The sequence below is a fragment of the Bactrocera tryoni genome, chromosome 1 (assembly GCF_016617805.1).
Source record: "Bactrocera tryoni isolate S06 chromosome 1, CSIRO_BtryS06_freeze2, whole genome shotgun sequence".
NCBI lineage: Eukaryota > Metazoa > Arthropoda > Insecta > Diptera > Tephritidae > Bactrocera > Bactrocera tryoni.
The window spans coordinates 11,571,769-11,598,087 of NC_052499.1; the positions used below are offsets into that span (position 1 = coordinate 11,571,769).

At 34.5% G+C, this 26,319-nt stretch overlaps 1 protein-coding gene and 1 long non-coding RNA gene across 6 annotated transcripts in view; one reads left to right on the forward strand and one right to left on the reverse strand.

Annotated features, from left to right (window-relative positions):
* LOC120782445 (transcription factor E2f1) overlaps nucleotides 1-26,319 on the reverse strand; it is an 89,799-nt gene that overhangs the window by 7,159 nt on the left and 56,321 nt on the right. For all 5 annotated transcript variants that reach the window (XM_040114743.1, XM_040114751.1, XM_040114759.1 and 2 more), the window contains 2 exons: nucleotides 3,406-4,820; nucleotides 2,490-3,290 (listed from right to left, as the gene is read on the reverse strand). In XM_040114743.1, coding sequence (XP_039970677.1) covers nucleotides 2,490-3,290; nucleotides 3,406-3,957 — 1,353 coding nt within the window. In that variant the 5' untranslated portion in view covers nucleotides 3,958-4,820. The remainder of the gene's footprint in view (nucleotides 1-2,489; nucleotides 3,291-3,405; nucleotides 4,821-26,319) is intronic.
* Nucleotides 5,171-6,214, forward strand: LOC120782480. Its single transcript, XR_005706256.1, has 3 exons — nucleotides 5,171-5,542; nucleotides 5,624-5,731; nucleotides 5,783-6,214. It is a non-coding gene; the product is annotated as an uncharacterized LOC120782480 (long non-coding RNA).

The following is a 26,319-nucleotide window of genomic DNA, read 5'->3' on the forward strand; positions in this document are numbered from 1 at the left end:
TCTGCGTTCGACAAGCGACGTGTATCGACAGTGGCGCAGCAACTAGAGGGGACTCTCTTACAATTTAATTCATAAAATTTTTATAAAAAAATTTTCAAATATTTTTAAACAAAAAATTTTCATATTTTCATTCTGAGACGAAGTAATATTTGTATATTATATATACATATATTAGAGACGAAATGCCACAATCAGCATATTTATTTGCATAGACTGCTGTGTGTGTGGGTACCAACGTGCCGGTATATTTTTAGAAATGATATGCTGTGTTTCGCATTTGCGCTAAAGCGGCTAACACACGCTTGCCGGCAGGAGACGCTGTCCGTTTGCGTTGTCATTATTTCATTTTATTTGTGTTGCTACTTGTACTTTTGGCCGCCATTTCTATATATCACCAAATACTTATGTTGCAACAACGCGTGAGTGCCACGAGTTTCCGGCTATGCTGCTGCAGCAAATTGCCATGCTATTGCTACATATGTATGTATGTACATGCATTAGTGTCTAAGTAAATATTTTGACATTTAAATTTTATAAATATTTTGACATTTAAATTTTGTATGCGGTTTTCGGCTGGTGAAGCATTTTAAACAGCGAAAACTTTCACTTCGCATATAACAACAAATTATAAACTCCGCTAATATTTATACGTGTATAATGTTGTTTGCTAAACGAAAAGAATTTTAAATTGATTTTTGGTTTCATACACAATTTGTTTGTCGTCTTTTAATATTAAAATTGCTAAAAATAGCCCAGTCGAACCAGCGAAAGGTATGCAGACAGTAATGTCGTGCAGCGAAATGAAATGTGATGCTCTCACTTTGTTTTATAAATGCCTGCATTAATTAACGATAGAGTTTCATTTTCAAGTATGGACGTTTTTTTGCCAATTTCAATATGTATTGCAGACAATCGCAGCACAATCTGACAATAGATAATGAAATCCACGCTATCAAGGAAATATCAAGTTAATCAGTTAATATGTTTTAATTTTGATATGAATTTGCCAAGATAAATAAATAAAAATTGTATGCAACAGAAATTGTTGATAAAAACTTCAGTGCCACCAGGGCGTATGAGTAACTAATAACATTTACATATAATGTACATAATATGCTACAATTAGACGTTTAACACTGTTAACAGTTAGATATGAGTAGTTAAATTTTAATTAATAGTGTCGTATATACACTCGTAGTTTAGCAAATTCAAACACTTTTACATTAAGCTGTGAACTAAAACAATTTTATACGGCGTACTGGGCGTATAAGTAACTTTTAATAGTAAGTAAAAATAAACAAGAAAAGACGTTAATTTCGGCAGCAAAGAAGCTGTATAACCTTATACAGCTGCATTTCTTATAGCAAAAAAATTTCTTGCAGCTCAAAATGCTATACAAATATTTTTAACTTGACATAGATCGGTCAGTTTGTACTGCAGCTATATGCTATAGTAGTCCGATCTGAACAATATCTCAGTAAATTGTAGTGTTGGCTTGGGCAATAATTCATGCTAAATTTAATGCAGATATCTTGTCAAATAAGAAAGTTTTTCATACAAAGACTTGATTTTGATTGAACAGTTTGTACTGCAGCTATATGCTATAGTAGTCCGATCTGAACAATATCTTAGTAGATTGTAGTGTTGCCTTGTCTAATAATTCATGCCAAATTTCATGCAGATATCTTGTCAAATAAGAAAGTTTTTCATACAAAGACTTAATTTTGATTGAACAGTTTGTACTGCAGCTATATGCTATAGTAGTCCGATCTGAACAATATCTTAGTAGATTGTAGTGTTGCCTTGGGCAATAATTCATGCTAAATTTCATGCAGATATCTTGTCAAATAAGAAATCTTTTCATACAAAAACTTGATTTTGATTGAACAGTTTGTACTGCAGCTATATGCTATAGTAGTCCGATCTGAACAATATCTTAGTAGATTGTAGTGTTGCCTTGGGCAATAATTCATGCTAAATTTAATGCAGATATCTTGTCAAATAAGAAAGTTTTTCATACAAAGACTTGATTTTGATTGAACAGTTTGTACTGCAGCTATATGCTATAGTAGTCCGATCTGAACAATATCTTAGTAGATTGTAGTGTTGCCTTGTGTAATAATTCATGCCAAATTTCATGCAGATATCTTATCAAATAAGAAATTTTTCCATACAAAGACTTAATTTTGATTGAACAGTTTGTATGGCAGCTATATGCTATATTGTTCCGATATCGGCGTTTGCGATATATGAGCAGCACTTTGAGGAGTAAAGAACGTGTGCAAAATTTTAGACTGATATCTCAAAAATTGAGACGTTAGATCGTATATATATACAGACGGATAGACAAACTGAAATGGCTTAATCGACACGATTGTCACGCTATTCATATAGCATCTATATAATCTGAATATAGCCTCCAACGCTTCCTATGCCAAACTTAATATATCCGTTTAGGGTATAATTATAACTAATTTACAGATACTTACCACAAGTTTGGCTTCTGGTGGCGCTTTAATAACAATTATTATCTGATCTTTAAACAGATCGACACTCTTCAAATCGGTATGCGTCACATAGGCCAATTGATTGTTATTCGAAATCTCACTACTCAATTCCTCACGTATCTGATCGATCAGCATATTCAACTGATTCTCTTTTTGTTCGAGTCTTTCATTCTCCAGTTGCATTTCGCGCGTACGATCCGAACTCACCAGTGAGTTGCCACACTTCCATTGTATGTTGTTTTTCGATTTCTTTTCCAGTATGCCAATACCCTCTAGCACGTTCGTTATGTCGTAAATGCGTCGCTTTTGTACCAGCAATTTGGTTGACGCATCATTGAGGTCAACAACGCCATCAGGTGAGCCTTGCAGTAAATCGACGAATTTTTTCGTTAATATACCAAGTGAGGTGTCGGCACGATTGCCTTCAGGTGTACGCTTCGAGGCGGGTAATGAAGAGGCAGATGAGGGTGTGCCCGATTTATATGCAATTGACGATGATGTCGATGAGGCAGACGATGGCGGGCGTTGTGGTTGCGGTGAGGGCGCAGCGAACTGTAACGTTGAGCCAGGCGCTGACAAAGCAACGCGCTGCGTTTGAGCGTTGGTGCGCACCAACACTTGTTGTTTGGTGGATTTATGTTGGTATTGTTGTGAGCGTGGTGGTTGTTGTTGTACCACCATCACATTGCTGGAAAAATCATCGGACGCATATTGATGTTTGGCTTGTTTCTTGGGGTGGCTGCTTTGTTCGGACACAGGTGTGGGATTGCGTCGTTTCACTTGCTGCAACACATGAAACGGAAAAATAAATAACATACATAAGTAAATTAATATACTATCTACATATACTGCATGTATGTATGAATGTATGTGGGCCATATAAGGCGCACACACTCACTTTATAGTACTCCGTTATGTGTGGTGTGGAATCAGAGGGATTTCTGGTCGCCACCGTCGACGTGTACTTTCCGGTGAAATGAGATGACGCCGTTGCCGTCGTCGTCGTCGCCGCCGCCGCCGCCGCTGCCGTGCCCGCTGCCGTTGAAGTTGATGTCGACGCCGATGTCGATGGTTGTAGCTTCATCGTCACACCATAGCCGTGATCCAGCAGATGCGTGCCTGTCGGCGCCGACGCTGCACTGCTAATCACTTGTGTCTTTAGTTGCCGCTGATGGTGCTCACCGCCTTGCATCATAATCGATACGGGCGATGACGACCCGGACGATGACGATGTCACAAATGCCGTATTGGAATTCCGTTTCGTTGTGTTCTTGCCACTGGTGCTGACCACGTCGTAGGACAGTTGCCGCACCGCTGATTTAATAACCATTTGCGATGTACCATTATTGTTGTTGTTGCCACTGCCGCCGTTATTATTGTTGTAGGCCGTATTTGCTGCTGATGTTGCTGCCGCTGTTGTTGCCGCCGTAGCTATAAAATATTTGGGCATCTTTGCGCGGTTCGTTTGTGAGCGTCTGTCTGTCCTAGGTGCCGGCCTCTCTGTGTCTGTCAGCGACTAATAAATAAGCAGAAACGCCGGTGTGTGTGTGTATGTGTTGTTGCGTGGAAACCGTTTGCGGTGTTTCTTCCCCTCGCGAAACCGCGTTTACTGGATTACGTGTTGATTGTTGAACTTGCTTGCGGATTCTCAGCGCTGCTGCTGTGGACTGACGCCTGCAACTGTGCATTAACTTTAAACTAAAATTTTACTTCGCTCTTTCCTTGTAAAATTGTTGCTTTTTACTCTGCTTAGTTTTAGAAACTCTTTACTTATAAAAATATAGTATATCTGTAAGACTATTTAGGTTTTTTAAACGTGATATTCACTTTTCCCAAGTTATGTGCTCTGCGTTTTGCTTTCGTTTCTTTTCTTCTTCACTAATTTTGGCTTTGTTGGCTTATTGTACGTACTCATCGACGTTTAGCTTTCTACTTTTTTCGTTTAGTGCTCAATTCTTTTTGTTTTTGTTTTTGTAGTTGTAGTTGTGTTGCTGTTCAATGCGCATTTCTCTGGCAGCTTATTTGCTTAGTCTTACTATTTCCGCTTGCTTTAATCACCTTTTCTCACTACGCCGATTCTCGTAACGAAGAAGAGAGCTTTGAATTTATTTGATTTCTAATTAAAAACTTTTTTCTTGTTTTTTTTTTATTTATGTTTTTGATTTAGTACTTTCTGGTTCCGTGGTTTCTTGCTTTATTCCTTTGAGTTATACTAGTTGTTTTGTGGTTGTTGTTGTTGTTGCGGTTGATAACTTTTTTATTGTACTTAAAATTTTCTTATTCACTAAATTAGCACCTAAGGATTATTTTCATCTGAAATTTAAGAAGAAAAAGTGAGTATTAATAACAATTTTATATAGAATTGAAAAAATATATATATTTCGTTGGAAAATAATTGTGGACTCTATATAGGACTTAAGTATTTGCGTAGCAGGGAAGAAAAATCGCATAAGTGTTTTTAAAGCTTTCATGGCACACAACTTGCGTGAAAACTTAAAAAAAGTTACAATTTTCGAGTTTTAAAAAATATCAAATATTTTAAAATTTTAAAATAATTTTTACAAATATTTTCAGAATATACTGTAAAGTTTTTAGCGAATTTTTATAAATACTTTTAGAATACACTGTAAATTATAAATACTTTTAGTATACACAGTAAAATTTTTTGAAGGAAAAATTAAATGCTTTTCGATTTACAGACGATCTCCGACGGCACTCAAACAAACAAGGTTCTCTACTGCTGGCTTTCGTGCTTGTTGAAACCTAACAAAATGGCGACGTTTGAAAAATGCTGAATTTTACCCAAAATATTGCTCGTTTTTGGAAGGCCAAAATTCGATTTTTTTCTGGATAAAAAAACTGGCGGGTCATTGTTTAGAAAACTATATACCTACATGGCACAAGCAGAAATCAAAGACTGATAGTGATCGGGATCATTTTTTGCCGCCGAATAACTACTCAAGAAAATTTGAAAAATGCTGTTTCGACAAAAACGAGTTTAAGCAGATATTCTAGTATAGAGGCATGAATTTCAGGTAATTTCTAAGGTGTTGGTATGAAATGCAAGCAATATTATTACTATACACTTTTCTATTAGTTATTTATTGACATTACAGAAAAGCCAGTTTCGAGAAAAAGTTCTTTCAGTTCCGCCCGAACCAGTTTGAACAGCGCCGGGTCAACAAAGTAACACACGAAAATTTTTTGAAATACCGGTTTGAAAGGTATAACCTCTTGAAATATACAAAACAATTTAATTTTTATTTCTTGACTAGAATATTCCCTTAAGGATAGATTGCTGGAGCTGAGATATCGATTTGAAATTTTAGTATCTTATTTTTAAAGTTATAATCTTCATTGCAACTATTCATAACAACAGCAATAATATAAGTATGTACATACTTTAAGAACATTTTCATTACGCATATAAGGGTATTTCAAAAATGATTTAAATATTCAATATTTTTGTATGCAAGCTCATGATGACACACAAAAATTCGAAACATAAGTATAACGTCACTTAAAATGTAAAACAACGTATTATCAAAAAATTCGAAATTGAGTTTTTGATTGCTTACGATTAACTACATTATACTGTATACACATACATATGTATCATAAAGTTTTAAGCTACCGCTCTCTAGTATAACCAATATATAAGAAATACATAACCAATATATAAGCAATATATAACCAATATATAACCAATATATAACCAACATATAACCAATATATAACCAACATATAACCATTTTGTAACCAACATATAACCAATATATAACCAACATATAACCATTTTGTAACCAACATATAACCATTTTATAACCAACATATAACCAATATATAACCAACTTACTGTTATAACGTTTTTCCTTCACTTGTGAACTTCTTAAAAGTGATGTTACTTTATTTTGCATTTTAGGCGACAATATGTATATTAAGCATCCGTAGCACATTTCCGGCACACACGATTTTATAGTAAACAAAAATCGACCCGCTCTAATGTAAATACATGTGGGTATATCAATTTGTGTTATACAATTATTAGATTGAATCAAGCAGTTATCGCAATCAATACAGTCCCAAGTCTTTTACGCATTTACATTGACGGCTATAAAACTTTGTCCATTTTAAAACGATTATTAGCTAAATACCAAATGGCAATTAACATGGGAACAACAATTCGCTTATATTTCGATTGTTGTTGAACCTAAATTGATAGCAAAAAAGTTGTTATTCGATTGCGCCTTGTGTCCGTGATGATTTCTTTTTATCGCTGCTATTTTTAAACTCATGCATACATATATAACTATATATAGTATATAATTATGATAAATATTATTTTAACTTTCTTTTACGGTCATTTTATTTTTTGCCATTTTACTTGCATGACGAAATTTGAACATAATATTTTTGTGCCTTTGCAATGAATTACAAGAGAAAAAGACTTAATTTTTATATACTTATGATAAAAAAAGCATAGTAAATGTGATTACAACAACAACAATAGCGACAATTTAACGCTAAGCATTTCAAAAAACAAAAAGCATTGCGCATACAATCCAAAAGCAAGTGGAAGAGGGAGGAGACAAATTAAAAACAAAAATAAAATTCCAAACGTAAGAAAAGGCAGAACGCAAAAGTCACTAGACGACGACTAGAAGTCAGTTGATATTGGTCTTAAAATATTTTACTACTACTCCACTTTATGTATGCAAGAGGTCAGCCAACTCGAGCAGGCCGCTAGCTGGACAATGGCGCGTGAGTAATGCATGAGAACATACGAGTGTCTGTATATGTATATGTACAATATTATGTACTACGTACACATGTATGTTTGTAAAGATCCGCAGAGTTGTAGCATTAGATTGGCGAGTCACTAGTGTTGAAGGTGGAGGCGCAGCAAGACAGTTAAAGCTATCGCTTGTATGTTAATTAACAGGAAGGAAAGTATGACATTTAGTTTACGCTCTACGCTTGCAGAACCAAAGCATATGCATAAATTGCTAATTCTTCAAATAGAATATAATTTATGTGTCGCTGTTGAATTTGAAATAGTTTTGGTATGGTATCAAGCAGTTGTCGTATGAGCTTTGGGCTGGAAATTATGAAAAACTCGCACTGTAGAATTGCAAACCAAATGGCTGGACAAAACTGCTTTCCGTATTACGTTAATTCATTGGTAGTTGCTGCTGGATATTGAGCAGGAAACTCCACGTTGAGATCAAAAATATAGTGTAAGCTACTTTTTAGCGCGCATTTTTCCAGTTGAAACATAAAATTTAGTTATGCTATGTTCTGGAAGGGAATATTTTTTGCTGTTTTATCAAATTTAAACATGAGTCACCAAAGCAAGGGTTTTAAAAAAAAAGTTGACGTTAACTGCAGTTGTAGCAATGCCATAATACCCAAATACAAAAGATTACTTACAAAAATTCGATTTTGATCGCTCAGTTTGTATGACAGCTATATGCTATAGTGATCCGATCTGAACAATTTCTTCAGAGATTGTATCGATGTCTCAGAAATTTATGCGTGTCAAATTTCTTGAAGATATCTCTTATAATGAAAAAGTTTTTCATACAAGCACTTGATTCCAATCGTACAATTTGTATGACAGTTATATGCTATAGTGATCCGATCTGAACAATTTCTTCAGAGATTGTATTGATGTCTTAGAAATTTATGCGTGCCAAATTTCTTGAAGATATCTCTTAAAATGAAAAAGTTTTTCATACATGCATTTGATTCCAATCGTACAATTTGTATGACAGTTATATGCTATAGTGATCCGATCTGAACAATTTCTTCAGAGATTGTACTGATGTCTCAGAAATTTAGGAGTGTCAAATTTCTTGAAGATATCTCCTAACATGAAAAAGTTTTTCATACAAGCACTTGATTCCGATCGTACAGTTTGTATGACAGCTATATGCTATAGTTGTCCGATATCGCCGATTTCGACAAATGTGCAGCTGCTCGGAAAGAAAAGGACGTGTGCAAAATTTCAGATCAATGTCTCCCAATATACAGACAGTTAGACAGATGGACAAGGCTAACCGTCCATATATGTATGTACATACATATGTACTTATATAATATAACAATCATTCATTGCTTTAAACAAAGAAGAATAAAAACGCGTGCGACCCCATTCCAAAGCTCAAATGCCTTACTTTTTACCACTTTTTCCTATTAAATGTTTTTTTTTTAAGTTTTATTTTTTTAATTTTTTTTTATTCACTTCCCAGCTGCTTTTCAATTCCCAATGCGCTGTTTGTTTGTATGGTACACGCATACATACAAATATACGTATTTATTTACGCTTATTTGTCAAAGCTTGACTTTCAAAATAGCGTTACTTCTCATAAGAACCTATTTTTTTTTTTGTTGTAGTTATTTTTTATTTGGTTTTTGTTCTTACTGTCTTTCATAATTTTGAGCCTCCCCACCAACTATTTATTAGCATATTTTTGTACAATTCGAGTTTATTGACATCTTGCTTAGCAAACAAGCAGAGGAAGAAGAAGTAGGGACAAGCAACATGAAAACAAGCGGAGCTTAAGCTTACTGGTGTTGGATAGACTAAAAAAAAAGCATGCTGAACTCGACAAATTAGTAATGCCCAAGCGTTAACAGCAAATAGATAATTTAAGAAAAAAAAATAAATAAAAAAAAAAAAAAAAAAATAAAACTAAAAATAAATAAAAAGTAATGAATACGGTGCGACAGGAAGAGCGTTGGGAAAAAAATCGTAAAGTTAGCGGAGAATGTCGTTAATGTTGTATTGTACATCACCTAAAATGCAAAACAGCGTATATTAAAAAAAATCGAAATTGAGTTTTTTAATGCCTACGTTTCACTACATCATTTTACATAGCTCTAAATTTTCAGCTTCCTCTGTCAGATATAACCGATACATAACCGATATATAACCAATATATAACCATTTTATAACCAAAACTCAAATTTTGTGCCATTGTGAGTGGTTTCTATTATATCGTTTTTTCTTCCTGCCAACTTAGGAAAAGTGTTGTTACGTCATTTTACACTTGAGGTGACGATATACACATACATATGTATGGATGTATATACATATGTGTCTATATGACATGTAGTTTTAGAAATGTTTGTGTCAAGTATTCTTTGAGACACCGAAAAGTTTTAGCGGCGCTTAAAACTTGTAAAAAATACTACTTTGGTGCATAACAGCCATGAATCCACGGCAAAAAGCAAACTGTTCTGCTAAGTTACACTTATGTATATAAGTATGTACATATAAAAATGTATTTCATTTTAGTCAAGCGCTCTTTAATACAGAAATAACTACAATTTGTACTTAGTTGTCTGTAGAACAAGCAGCGTCTCTTACCGCCTGAATATTATTTAGAAAATAGTTAATAGACGCTGATGTATTTCGAAGAAGAAATCAAGCAATATAAACTCAAAAAAGTCACCTCTGTATTTTGGATCAGATATCACGTAATATAAACTCAAATAAGTGCCATTCAATTCTATTTGAATATTAACGGAAACTTCGCTAGCACTGAATGAACTTATGAATCATGAGACCGTTTTTAATAAATCCAAAAAGTGCTGATAATTTTTTCGACAACCTTGATAAGCCAGCAATATGCAAAAATTAATGACCTAAGCGGTGGGAACGTCACGCAAACCAAAGCGATAAGCCTTATAAGTATACATACTTACATAAGGAAAGAATTCTTCGACCACCCGCTGGCACTGAGTAAGTTCAACTGAATTTTTCATGTACATACATATGCGACTAGCAACTGATAACCAGCGACCGAAGATAATAGACTCGGCAAACATACTTGTATTTGTAATGTATTACTTTTTTTTTGCCAATCAAAAACCCGAAGGGAATTTCAAAAATTACGCAAAATTGCAGAACGTACCGAGTTTCGGTTTAAGAAACACCAAAATCAATTAATCGCTACAAAGAAAAAGCTTTCAACAGCTGATGTAGAGGACACAATACTGAAGTATATAAGTATGTTTATATATATGTTTTTACATAAGCAGCAACTAAGTAACGGTAAGCGGTATTTTCGGTAAAGAATTCGCTGATGCTACCGAAATTCAATCGGTTTTTGCAGACAGGATCGCACACACTCTACATAATACTAAATGTGTCGCTGCGCTCCGATTCCACATTGCAATGATTGGATGGACGGGAGGAGCGATCGCGTACAATGCGCTTGGTTGCGTATGCATGCAGCCATGAGGGAGCGGATGAGCCAACGGTATCTGCTTTCGCATGAATGAAATATTAGGCAAAAACATGACGAAATCTGATACGAGAGCAAAACTTAAATACGCTGCTGGCTCACTCAGTGATTTGGGACAACGTTTAGCGGCGATCAGCAATGGCAGCAAATAAACATATGCACATATTTATACAATATATGTATGTAAATGTACATACATATACACATATAGAGTGTATAAGCGTAGCTTTTCGCTACAGAAGATAAACCAAAGCCCGTTTGCGCATCATATTCAATTTATTAAAGTCGCATACCAGAGCTGTGTGGTCACAGCACTTGTTAAATGACGAAACCGCCAAGCAAAAACATAATAAAAAAAGTTGACTGTTTTTCTTTTTTGATTTTTTTGAACTTTACTATTAAAATGTGTATAGAATTTCATGTATGGTTTATAATTTCAGACAGTATGCTCGTCATTGCCTGTTGTCTAGTTATGCAGTTTCTCAATTTTAAGCGTAAAACAATAAGGATGCTTGCAAATTTTTGCGAAAAACAACAGAAACTACAAACTTTTTGGGAAAATTAGTGTGAAGATGTAAACAACTGAATTTTTCTGGTTTAATATGGGTATATCAAGGAATTATATGAAGATCTACAAACCGGTTCGGTAAAGAAAACGCATTTTGGCAATGTAATATGGTATACGAGCTCATTGAATAGTCTCCGGCCTACCAAAGAAAAACACATTTTTTTGGCAAAATTAAATTTTTTATTCAACACAGTTCCCTTCAAGCGTGATACACTGATTATAGCGAACCTCGAAATTTTCGATATCATTTTTGTAGCATTCGAGCATTCCTTTGAGATCTGAGAACAGGAAATAGTTACACAATCCCGTTTGGGATTGTCCTAAAAGGTGTCGGTGTCTGTCGCAGTGTTGGCGATTGCGTTACCTGCGCCGACCAGCGGTCATAGCATCGAACTTTAAGCTCACGGATCGATTCGGTGCAGCGCCACGTCGGTTGACTCAGGACCGTTACGAGGACATTGCTCCGTCCGGCGGCCAATAGAGTTATCTATTCAAGTCGCTTGGCTGGAGTTGTGGTCTGTACCCTTGCGATATCGCTTTAATCGTCCGCTTGGGTGGCCGCTGCTACTCAGCTACGTACAGACACGCGCCTCCGAATTTGGGCGCTTTAGCTGGGCTCTACGCTACCGGTGGGGTTGGCAGGTCGCGGACAGCCGAAAGGCTTGTAGTGGCAGGTTATTTGCGAAATAAGTGAAAACGAATAAGCAATCCCCGACGATGAGCAGCAGGAGTGGAGGATGCGATACAAAAGCTAGCAGATCCGTTGAAGCTCCTGTGACTGTGGCGAAACGGCACCGCCCCCCTCACCATGTTAGGGCACGGTGAATTACAAAAAATAAAATCCAACTGCGACGAATCCATAATGCGCGGCTTCCTCGCCAGCGTCTGTTCAACATGTTAAGAATTTGCCGGTACACAGCGCGGAGCACTGCGAGTTATTGGATAACTTGACAGCGATGTCTCCGCTGGTAAGATGGAAAGGGTAATGTGAATTAACTGTGCCGAGCTGTCAGCCGCATGGTATATCAATAAAGCAGCCACTTCGGTCCCTGGTCAGGGGGTGATCTCATGTTGCAAGACCGATTAAAAACTATTTGGACAACAGCGGCTGGCAAGTTTTGCCTCACACGTCAGACCTGCCTTTTCGACTAGACTTTGCTGCTTCTCACCACCACCATTTGTTCATCTGTTCGAAGCAGAACGGGCTCACTGGAATACGCTTCACAACAGAACTTGGTATCACAATTGGTTTGATGCCAACTTGGCTGCCAAGTCAGCGCAATTCTTTTGGTTTGAAATACACAAATTGCCAGAATGAGCAGAGTTACAGATGGGCAATACTCTTTGCATAATATTACTGTACATGTTTTTCTTAAATAAACGTTAAATAAACGCACGAATATAGTTATAGGCAGTCACGTGTTCAGAAATTGCTTTATAAGATGATCTTCAGATTTTTTTTATAACTTCAATAATTTATACTTAATCATATAAGTATGTATAAAAGAGCTATCTAGAGTCAACACAGACAAAGTCAGATATAGGGTTATATATACCAAAGTGATCAGGGTGACGAGTAGAGTCGAAATCCGGATGTCTGTCTGTCCGTCCGTCCGTGCAAGCTGTAACTTGAGTAAAAATTGAGATATGATGAAACTTAGTACATGTATTTCTTGGCTCCATAAGAAGGTTAAGTTCGAAGATGGGCAAAATCGGCCCACTGCCACGCCCACAAAATGGCGGAAACCGAAAACCTATAATGTGTCATAACTAAGCCATAAATAAAGGTATTAAAGTGAAATTTGGCACAAAGGGTCGCATTAGGGAGGGGCATATGTGGACGTAATCTTTTTGGAAAAGTGGGCGTGGCCCCGCCCCCTACTAAGTTTTTTGTACATATCTCGGAAACTACTATAGCTATGTTAACCAAACTCTACACAGTCGTTTTCTTCAGGCATTTCCATATACAGTTTAAAAATGGAAGAAATCGGATAATAACCACGCCCACCTCCCATACAAAGGTTATGTTCAAAATCACTAAAAGTGCGTTAACCGACTAACAAAAAACGTCAGGAACACTAAATTTTACGGAAGAAGTGGCAAATGGGCGTGGCGCCGCCCACTTATGGACCAAGAACCATATCTCAGGAGCTACTAGACCGATTTCAATGAAATTCGGTATATAATATTTTCTTAACACTCTGATGACATGTACGAAATATGGGTGAAATCGGTTCACAACCACGCCTTCTTCCAATATAAAGCTATTTTGAATTCCATCTGATGCCTTCTCTGTATAATACGAGTATAAACATTAGGAACCAATGATGATAGCGGAATAAAACTTTACAAAAATACGGTATTTGAAAAATATGTAAATGACGTATTATGAAATCTCGATTATTACTTTACCATGCGAGAGTATAAAATGTTCGGTGACACCCGAACTTAGCCCTTCTTTACTTGTTTTTTATAACTTCAATAATTTATACTTAATCATATAAGTATGTATAAAAAAGCTATCTAGAGTCAACACAGACAAATGTTAGAAATGTAGGGTGCATGGGCAAATACCGGCCAATCGTAATAAGAGCGTTTACTTGCATGTATACAGTAACAAATATTCAAGACACATAAATAAAAATCTTTATAAATATAACTACATATATACACATGTTTGTATTAGGGTATAAAATGGCAGCTGAAGACTGACTGGCGAAAGAAAATGCAAAGCTTCTTCAAGAATAAAAAAATAACGTCGAAACACGCAGCCAAAGTGCAGATCCAAAGCAACGCTCTGCACTTACATACAAACACATAGTGCATGGTAATGCAACACAGCCTTAAAAAGCCGTTAATAAGCTAAATAATACAAATCGCCATAGTTCCGTAGGGTGCATAATCAATTAAATCATTTTATTAAAGCATAAAAACAGCATAGTGTTTGTAGGGGATAAAAAGAATCAAAAACAAGTAATTATATTTTTGAACAAACAACAGGAGAAATCGTAATCGCAAACGCTGAACGTTGAACTTGATTGGTGTAAACCTTCACACACATACATACATACGAGTACGTAACCAAACATGAATATTCTCGCATGCAGCGTACATTTTATGCGATTAAACCGCTTTAAGTAATTGAAGTGCAACGGAGTTAACAGTAAAAACGAGCTAACGAATATGCGGTAAGTGCTTTTCGTAAATGTGCAATAAAAAATTGAGTTCGTACCAAAGTAGAAGTGCACATATTCGCCGATAGATAAAGTTTGGTAATTATAACTTTGATGGTTTGGAAATCGCTGAGGTCAATTAAAAGGTAAAAAAGCAAATTATTGCTTAACTGAAGTGATAACCGGTGAAATTATTCACTTATGAGTTTCGGCAACTTTTGCTGTATTTTTGTTGCAAATATGAAACACGCAAGTGCTTTGATTGGTTGACAATTTTTTTTAGCTATTAACATTATTAAATTAACTCATTTCACGAATTTTAAATTAATTTCTAATTTTCAGCAGTTTTAAATAGTTTTGGGTAGTTTTAGTTAGTTTTGGGTATTTGCGCAAAAATGCTCCAAAAAAATTATAATTTTTATTTTTACTGTTTTTTATCAGATTCTAGTAGTTATACGCATAGTTGCTGATGCCAGAGGAAATAACAAATAGCAAAAAAGAAATTGATAGTAGAAAAAATGGTGTTTTCACAAAGTGGTTAGCAACATTTCAATCAAATTCAAATCCGATTTCTTCACATTGCGGTGAAAACCCTTTTATGTGGTGTGATCTGAAAACAAGGCAACAGCAACCAGTGTTGAGTATGTGCATTGAAGTTGATAAGGTATTTGGGTTTCGTTACAAATTTCTTTTGATAAAAAGTTGCACTAGTATTATAGATAAGAAATTTTAAATATACATACATACATACATATTTATGTATATGCACACATACACAAGTATATGCATTATATGTTGAAATATTTTGATATTTCTTATAGAGAAAACACAGAAACTTCAAATTTTATGGGAAATGTTTATCAAAATTCGAAGGAACTTTCTTTGGTATTTATTTTTTGAATATTATCTCTTTCAAATGTTGGACGCGGCTACGTCTCAGTTGGTCCATCCGTTGAGTTCAATTTTCGGTGACTCGTTCGACTGGTAACTGGCGAATGACACGCGTGATGTTTTGCTTCAAGGCCTGAACCGAAGTGGATTTGTCCGCAGAGACTTTATTCTTCACATATTCCTACAGGAAAAAGTCTAACGGTGTGATATCACATGATCTTGGTGGCCAATCGACAGGCTCAAAACGTAAAATTATCTACTAAGTGTTCTCTCTATAATTCCATTGTTTGATGCGATGTGTGGGTAGTGGCATCATCTTGTTGTAACCAAATGTCGCCGAGATTGCGAGCTTCATTTTATACCATGTTCAGACCGACACTTAATCACACAATTTCGGCTGTTGAATAGTTTATCCTACTAATTTTATAAATTTATCAAGATTTCGCCATACAAAAATGACAGTTCAACACCACTACATCGAAGTGATTTGAAACTGATCCACTCTAAATCCCACGGTGCGACTCTGATTTTGTCAACATTGGAAATCTATTACATTATCACAGTTGATTCAGACCTTACAAACAGAAAAAATGTAAGTAAACAATTTTTTTTTTAAGCAATAAATGTAATTTCACCTTTCCATTATATGGAAAATATTTAAAAGAAGTCGGCTTTTATTATAATATAATACAAAATACTATACGACAATGTTTTCTTTTAATAAATATTAAGCGATGTGAATTCTTGAATGGCAAAAACAGCTGTTTTATCATCTGTCCAACGACAGTGAGAACGGGTTGATTAGTGAAGAGCTTAAATGTAATCTAATCGCTTCAAAATTTCGATCTGAACATGGCATTAGCCATCACATAGTCGATTAACATGACGCGATAACGGTAGGCATCATTTTTGAAGAAATATGGACAGATGATTCCATCGGCCCAAAGACCACACTAAGCCTTCGTTTTTTCTGGATGAAATGACAGCTCTTGAATCTCTTAAATGCGGCAATTTCGCTTATTTACATACCCCTTGAGCCAGAAATGGATCTTATCGCTGAACAAAATTTGGCTCGAAAAGGTCGAATCTTCTTGGAACTTTTCGGGCGCTTATAGAGCGAATCGATGTCGCTTGGAAAGGTCAAGCTTCGGCTTCAGTTCTTGCACAAGCTGTATTTTGTACGCTTTCAATTTAAAAATTCAACGTAAAATGCGCCAAGTCGTTCTACATACATATACTCGTATGTCAGTCCGAGTTGCCACGGTCTTCGTGTACACTCACAGCTACGGCTGCTATATTTTCTTCAATGCGTGCTGGACGTAGTCTAATCGGTCGAATATTATCCAATAATGAAGAGCTTGTCGTAACAAAAAATTTTGCTTACAAGCACTCTATTTAGATCGGTTAGTTTGTATGGCAGCTATATGCTATAGTGGTCCGATATTGATGTTTCCAAGAAATGAGCAAGTTTTGAGGGTAAAACGCACAATTTCAGATAGATATCTCAAAATCTGAGGGGCTGGTTCGCGTATACATAGACAGATGAGCATGGCTAAATCGACTCAGCTCGTTACGCTGATCGCATATGTACATACATATTTACTTTGTGGGGCCACCGAAATTTCCTTCTAGCTGTTACAAACCTAGCAGCGAACTTAATATACAAGGTACAAACACATAATACTATGCACAGAAGTCAGCTCACCATCTCACTGGCAATCACTAAAACATTTTCACTTTCTTTTTCATCAGTGCATATGTATTTTGCATATTTCTGCGCAAAAGCATTTGCTACGAGGCATTCTCGGTCCTTCCCTATTTTCGATTTATTTTTACTTTTTGATTATTTTGTGATTAGAATTGTAAAAACACGAATACAACGCAGAATATACAAATGTGTCAATAAATAGTTAAAATAAATTAATGAAAAAAAATATAATAATAAATAAGCCAAACAAAAATTTCAATTACAACATATACTCATGTACAAACATACATACATACATATAGACATAGTATAGTTGTGAGCGTGTGCAAGCTACAGCGAAAAAAGGCGCCAACAACAAACGCAGAGAGCAAAGTGGAGCGACGAGAAGCAAATACAAATACAACAAAAAATAAACAACAACCTTTAAATGGCTAGCTGAATCAGGTTGGATGAAAGTATAGCCCGGTTGGCGGGTATAAAAGCTGCTGATTACAACTAAAACAACAAACGCACACAACAATACACACGCACGTATGCACATACTTACATACATACATATGTAAGTGGTGTACTATGAACACAGTAAATATGTACAATGTCTGATGAAAAACGTGTTCGCACGCTTCGGCGACGGCGAGTCAAGTGTTGCGGCTGATAAGTCACACACATAAATACTGACCAAGAGAGCCATCGAAATAAAATGTGAGAGTGATGATGATTTTGTCCGAGAGCGAGTTTTTAGCCAAAAAATGCCGTCAAAAATTACATTGGAGAGCGCAAGAGTGGAGCATAAACAAATTGAGTAAAATGGAACATTGCCGTGAGCAAGAAATACGCTGCTGAGAGCTGGGGAGCATCTTCAAACGGGGAGTAAGGTAAGGTAGTTTATTTATATTTGTAGCAACGTTGAAGCAGTGGCTGGGAAAAAATGCTGTTGGAGCGTGAGCGCGTTTATTAATTTAAGTGGCAATGAGTTTAAGTTGTACGCTGTAGGAGTACCGCGAGTAATAAAAAGCGATGCACGATGTGTATGTGGGGCTTGTTATTGGCAAACACTCCCACTCCCATCAACAGCTACACAGCTGATTTGCTTTTTCATTCAACACAAAAAATACAAGAACAATATGGAAGTTAGACAAAAAGAAGGTTAAAAAGTATTTGATATGCTATGTGTTTATACATACATACATATGTAAATATGTATGTACATATGTATGTATATACATATATATTATATACCTATGCGTAAAGCATGCGCAAGCTCTCTTCGAAGGCACGCAAGTATAAAAAAAAAACTTTTGTAAGCCGGCTTCTGTTTTATAGTACATAGTTATGTAGTTGTTGTTTTTTGTCTGCTAATGTAAGTGTACATTTACTTATCTTTGTATGTACTGTAAATTAAGAATACATACATACATATTTATATAAAAAATATCTGCAAAAAATAAAGTGACAAAAACCACTTAAGCGTGGCAGCCATTTGTGGAAGATTTATAATTCTTCTATTTTTGGATGATTTCGAAACTATTTTGAAATTTTCTTATTTATTTCTTAGAAATACATATGTAGAATGGGTACATGCTTATTTTAATATTGTTTTTATACTTTTGCCCACAATTTATGGCAATTTGTGGTAAAAATTGGACCTAAAGTCATACTGCTCTGTTCGCAATTTTGTCAAAAATTCATTTTATCTTTATTTTTTTCAAATTCTATTATTAAACGCGACCTATACTCAACTACTAATCGATGAAATTTTATTTTTTGTTTTTAGATGCTTCCTTTGTCTTAGTAAAAAATCAAATTAAACACTGCAAAAATTGTGTCAAGCCCAGCACAACAATTTAGATTAAAAATGTTTGCCAAAAAAGTGCGGAAGCGATGTTAATTATGCTCGTACAAAGTTGCTTTTTTGCTTCAGGGTCATACATGTATATGTATGTACATATGTACATGTATATGTATGTATGTACATACATATGATATGTTAGAAAATCGACTAAACTTAACTTTTAAATACAAGAAAAAGAGCCTTTGTCGGTCAAGAAGGCAACAAATTGATATATGCATAGATAGGCACAATGCATGTACATACGGACATATGTAAATCAATGTATACTAGGGTGGGTCAAAAAAAATCTATGGAACAAGATAATTTTTCAAGTAGCTAGAAGCGCGATTAGAATTTTTTTTATCTGATTATAAGAAAAATATAAAAAATTGTAAGGTGGAGCACATGCCCGTTACAATTAAGGGCTCATAATTGGAGAGATTTTCGTAGAGGTGTCTAAGAATCTATTTTTCAGAGTACCAAGGGAAAAAAATATTTATTTTTTAGCCACTCTAATGTATACATTATATATGTATGTATGTACACATATTTTTATGGTTATATACATAACATATGTATGTATATGTATACTATATGTATATAAATATATAGCAGAACAACAGCTTTAATTTGTGCACAGATTTTTTATCTGCACAATTGGAAACAATAATAACAAACATATAAAAAAAAATCAACATATGTATGTATGTACATATATATATATGCTTACGAGTGTGAAGAAAAACCGCATGAACATGCACCCTGCAATAACGACTGCGTTTACGTGTTAATTATCGGCGAATTCATTACCCAACCCGAAAATATCAATCACACGAAATAGCGTTTTGAATTGTGCTGCTTTTACTGCGTTATTTGATGGGTTTTTATACGCCTAGAGATTACCCGCATATCACATACAAGTTTAGCGAAAGCAAAATGAAATAATTTCGAAATAAACACTTATGTATGTATGTATGTAAATGGATTACTTCAGTATTCGTAAGAGTGAATGCAATATTAATCTACAATATAATTAAAACTTTTTTAATATAATTAAAATTAATTAATATAAAAAAATTAAATTAAATTAATTAACATAATTAAAATGAATAAATTAATTAAATATTAAAAATAATTAAGTTAAAATAATTAATTTTAACTATGCATATTATACTAATTATTTTTATATTAATTTTATTAATTAATTAATTTTAATTGTTAATTATTTATTTAATTAATTATTTAATTATTTTTCTTTATATTATAATTAAATAATTAATAATTAAAATAATTAAATAAACAATTAAAATTAATTAATTAACATATTAATAAATAATTAAAAGAATTAATTTTAAATAACTAATATAATATAACAAATAATTGTGTACATAAAAATTATTTTAGTTTAATTAATTTTAATTATATTAATTATTTTAATTTAATTATATTTTTATAAAATTTTAATTGCATTAATTAATTTTAATTAATATAAAATATAATTAAATTATAATAATTATGTTATATTTAATTATTTGCGTAAATATGTACATATTGTGTTGCTAAACACTTACAATAAAAATGTTTGTTTATAAGTGCGCAAAATATAATGACATTTTTGCCTTGAAAACGCTTCAATTATTGAGACATTTATGGCACAAATGCATCTTTTTAATCGTTGAACAATAATAATTCTCTGTATTATAAGCAATATAGTACACTGGTTCAACTACCCTTATATGTATATATTGATATTTATGCATACATATGTATGTATGTATATGCGTGTACGTTATGCCAAAGACAATATGCTTACTAATTGTAGGTGAGCTGGCGTGAATGAGTGAGCAAATGCAAAAATACTACGGATACATGAAGAAGTCACAGCGAATATCAACCGCCCGTGTAGCAGCAAAATAAGATTATAAAAATACAAAAACAAAATGTACATGTACGCACATACATATATATGTACAAAAGTTAAGAGATACCCCGTACAATGACAAAAGTGGAATAAATAACGAATAAAAAGTGTGAAGGAAAAAATTATGGGGCCAACAAGGGCGGCGTTGGTATTCACACTAACGTCACCCTGTGTTGTACTTACTGTGGTAATAAAATATTTATATATGTATGTACGTACATCTACACGCTTATGTACATTTGTATATGCGAAAATCTTGCTACTTTTGTGCGGATTGAAGAACATACTTAATGTAAAAGTATAGATATGTATATGTATGTATAAACAAATACATACATATGTATATTTATGTGTATGCAGTTGTACAAATATGACATTTTAATTGGTTGTAAGGTGGTAAGTGCTAATGCGCTGTTAGTGTTAGCGCGGAACCGCAAAAGTGTTAATATTTCGGCAATTAAATTATTGTTGCTCGAGATCTTACTAAATAACATGACTTTATGGAAAAGCTGTTATGATGTATCGAAGCGGTGTTGTCAAAATGCCTTTGGTCGCACAAGACTTCAACTACACACTTACTTATGCATTTGAGGCCATTTTCCTTGCGCTAAATAAAATATTTATAAATATGCAATTGGAATACATAATAAGTATGTATATAGTACTAATACATACTACATATATACCTTTTAGTGAATCGAATTACTTTTAAGTGTTTATAGTTATTTAGAATACACTAACTTGTGCATGAGAATATGTTAACATAAGACGTTATCAAAGCAGTGGTCAGCAACTTTGGTTTGGGAAAACAGCGTTTTTTCATATTTTTTTTGTCCTTCATTGGGTTGTGTGCTGTTTATGGTGTAAAAACCAGTTCATGAAATGTTGCTTAAAGATTTTGACATACATACAATATTATATTTCCATACAAAGGAAATTATTACATTATTTTCTAATTCAAAAATAATTCTGGACAGTCATGCTCCTTTCTTAAACTGTTATATCCACTTGCGAATTAAAAAAAAAAAAAAATTTTGATTTGCTTATACTACCATGAGCAAAAAATAGTAAGACTTTGTTTATAATTTTAAAATTCTTAGTTTACTCTACAAAATCTTTGTCCCCTCAAAGTAATCCCTAATGTCTCCAATACACGTTTTTTCCAATCATCGAAATAGTTGTTGAAGCCAATTTCCGGAATAGTCTTCAATGCGCGTAGCGATTCATGTTTAATGTCTTCAATTGACTAAAACGATTTCTCCGAAGCCTGAGTCGTTTGAGTTTGCTGAAAAACCAGAAGGCACACGGAGCTAAATCAGGTGAATACATTGGTTGCGGCACGATATTGGTTGAAAATTTGCCGAAAAACTCACAAAGAATCAATGCCGTATGCAGGCGCATAATCCTGATGCAAAAACCAAGAGCTGTCGGCCCATATTTCCAATCTCTTCGGTAATTTGAACAACAATGGATCGGTTTCGCACCACGTTTACTCTAGTGGTTGATGCACAACCTCAAAGACGTTATAGAGCGACAGAGTATCGATGAAAACCCGAATAAGTCTATTCGCCACAATTGGAGCTGTGCCCATCCCCTTAATATAAGGTTTTAGGGAAGAATCTCGGTTTGCGGTTATACAAAATTCAACTCGCGCAAAAATTGAAGCCAAAAGACCATCGAACGCATCGCAAAATGATAGGGCCACCAATTCCGATTTTTACAAGAAAATTTATTTCAGCGACGATCCTCAAAACGTCACTACTTGGTGTGCTCTATGAGCAGAGGGATTCATTGGTCCATAATTCTTCAAAAATTAAGACGGCCATAATATTACAAAAAATGGGAAATACTATAGAATCATGAATAATGACTTCTTCGTGCCTAAATTGAAGGATGTTGAAATGGACCACTTTTAACTTGGTCCTAAAATGGGCTCATCGGCTGGAATGTACTCGAGTTAATTGCGGCGGCAACTTGCTCGAAATCACTTTTTAAACATAATGATTAACGTGAACAAATAAAAGGAAGAAATCTTTATTAGTTCTCGTACAAAAAAAAATTAAAATATAATGATATACTGGGATTCTCAGGAATTTTGCTATTCAGCGCTTTATGCAGTATTCTTTTACACCTGAAATATCAGAAACATCTGCTAGTCCAGAGCATGTAGTTTCACGCCAAAGAATTAATACTAGGAAATGTTCCAACTAACGCCATTTGGACAAATAAAAATTTAATTCCTCAGAACTAAAGTTAGTTTAAGTTAGTGCCGTTAATCGTGAGAACAATGCTGACTTGGCGCGATTTGTCGGCAGAAGCGCGCGTACATGCACTCATTAGTAGAGTACATGAAGATGAAAAACTAAGAATTTAATAGAAATAAAAAATGAGTTACTCGACTGTCAGGCGCACGGAAAAGTGGGGCACATAGAGACGCTTGAGTGAGTAGAGTAGCGCTACAATGAACGTTTTTCGCGAGGCTAAACCGCTTCCCGGCAATTATTTTTAGTGTATGTGGGTTTTCAAGCATGCACATAAACACATATGTATATGTACATATAAGTATGTATATATGTATATATGCGGTTAAGAGTATGTGTTATGCCATGCATGGCAGTAACATTAATGCGTTAGAAAAATTAGCAAACAACGGCGAAGTGGCGAAGAAATTGGCGTCAATACTTGAATAAGTATGCCGCATATTAGTGTGGGTATATGTACATATATATTTACATTTATGTACTGGTATAAATATATTTGCACATATAAATATACATATGTACGTATGTAGGTAAATAGAGAGGTGAGTTATTTTATTGGTGTTGTTGCCATATATGAGGTATTTTTTTTGAATTGTGCTTAGGTTCAAAAGTAGGTAGCAATGAGTGGTACAACAATAAATTCAAAAAAGCAAAAGGCAATAGCAACAACAACAGCTACCCGGTATAGCTGCCCGCCACATTTCAACTTTATGGAACGTATTTAATAAATATAAAATTGAATGTAGAATTATGTAGCGTGAAACATATGAGCATTTGTGTGACTTGCAAATTACACTAATAACAATTGCTAACGCAAACAAACAAACGAAAAAAACCAACCAAATTTGTATGTGAAAAAAAAATATTAAGAAAAGTAACCTACTTAGAAACACCGATTCCGCGCAGAGTTTTGACTTTCGTATGGCAACCGTTTGATTGTTTTTGCAATTTTTTAATGTTTATAACAGCAAACCAAAATAAATTTTTGAAACAATGCTGTTGAGTAGCACTTTTAGGTGGATTGACTGCGTGTATATGTATTGAAAAAAAGAAAGAAAAAACACCTTATATACATATGTGTGTATATTATGTAGGCATTTCGCTATTTTGAGCTGATTGTCAATGCCATCAGCAGCACGGTTTTTTAGTGCGCAGCAGTAATAGTGAAATGCCAAGCACGACGCGTTCACCTTTTTTTTAGCATTACTCTAATAAATGTGGAACAGCCAACAGCAGCTGATAAAATATTTTTTTATATGATTGCGAGTTGCTCTTATTTAATATATGTATGTACATATGTACATATACATATATGCATGTACGGTTGTGTTCATGAAAATAGTAGTGCAACAGCTGCTTATTTTTAGGGGGTTATATACAGTTACAATTTTCAAAAAAAATATATTTTTTGTTATATTTTCTTAAGGTACATGTATTCGAGAATACGCACAGAAAATTTCATATGGTTCCGGTGAATATTTTCGAAATTATACGCAAATTTGAAAAGGCGTTTCAGAGAGCGTGGAAGTACAAAACCAAACTTTAAACGCGTTTTTCTCAAAATGGTGTGATTATCTTGGAAGTGAAGACATTTCAAATTAAAAAAAAAAAAAAATTCCGTTACATTTGCTTCCACTGCCTTTGCTATGATCAATTTTTATAGTAAAAAAAAAGCTGCTCATTAAAATAGCAGTACTTGTCGTTGGGTGTCGATAAATGAAAAAATATTAGATAGTTGTGCTAAATAAAAGTATTAAAGTGATTTACAAACTTAATGATGATTTTTTTTGAAAACCCAGTGCGCTTTCATTTTTAGTGAGTAGAGGAAGCAATTTTGTCCTATTGAGAAGCCGTAATTGAAAATAAAGCTGAGAAAACCAGACAGAACCTACAGGGAATCAAAGCTAAGTTGGTATACAGCTCTACAATGTTATGCAATGCAGCCAAATACAATGATAAAGCAAAACGTTATGGGGGAAAACGTACACAAATCAATATTCTAGGACAGACAGATTACACGATATTAAAAATCAAGTACTAGCCATTTTCAAGAATTATAGAAATAAATTTAAAATTGTCGCTTACTACTCTTACAAGTCGTAGGAGCCTATTTGAAAACAATTTGAATATAAGAAGTTCGGCGAAAGTAACTGTTTTGACGAAGAAACATGTGGCTGCCAGAACAAAGTGCGCAAAAGAATTCAATTGGCCATCTATAAAAAGGCGGAATGTAATGTGGACCAATGAAATCAAAATTGCAATTTTTTGAAGGAATAGGGTCCAGAAATCCACTACCAAACACATAAAATCATCCCAGGTACACTACCAAAATTTTTAAGCATATCGATCAGAGCATTATGGTATGGGCTTGCTTTTCGTGGTGTATATTTATATTTAATATATAGCAACTTGAACTGAACAGCGTATGTAAACCTGTTGAAGGTTGTTACGTTAACATTTGCCAGCTGGGAAATGTGTATAGAACGGACGTTTGAACAGAAAAATGACCCAAAACATATGATCAAACTAGCTAAGCAGTGGTTTGCATCAGAAAGGAGCGATGTAATGTTCTGGCCAGTACAGGCACTGGACTTAAAATATAGAAATACTTATTTATTTCCTTTTCATTGGAAGGGTTTTTACGTTGCGGGTCCCAAACCCAGCGCACAACCCCGGAAGGGTTGGTTCGCCCTCTCAATTTTGCTCGCCTTCAAACGGATGTTCTTTGGCTATCCAGAGGATATTTGGTCTAAGACCGGAAATCGTGAGTTGCTTGAGCCATATGTAAAAGAAACGTTTCTGGGTTACGTGAACTTCTACACATGAATCAAAAATATTTACTATTGGGGTACTCACAACCCGTCGTAAAGCAACGTAAAATCGTAAAATTATACATTTTTACACTTGTTTAAAAAAAATTGGATTTCAAACAAAAATGAGTTTACACATCAACAATTCACAATGCTATGTTTTCGAATCGTTATAACTTATAACTTTATGAGACTTGTGAAAACCCAAACCAAATTTTTTTCCGTTTTTCCTTCAACAAAATGGGCACTACTATTTTCGTGATTTTTAAGTTGATTTTATAGTTAGCAGCCAGCGGCACTACCATTTCCATGCGCACAGCTGTATATGATAAATGTGTATGTATGTATATTGTTATGCATACAAAGCAGTATGTAATTGTTTGAGCAATAAACATAA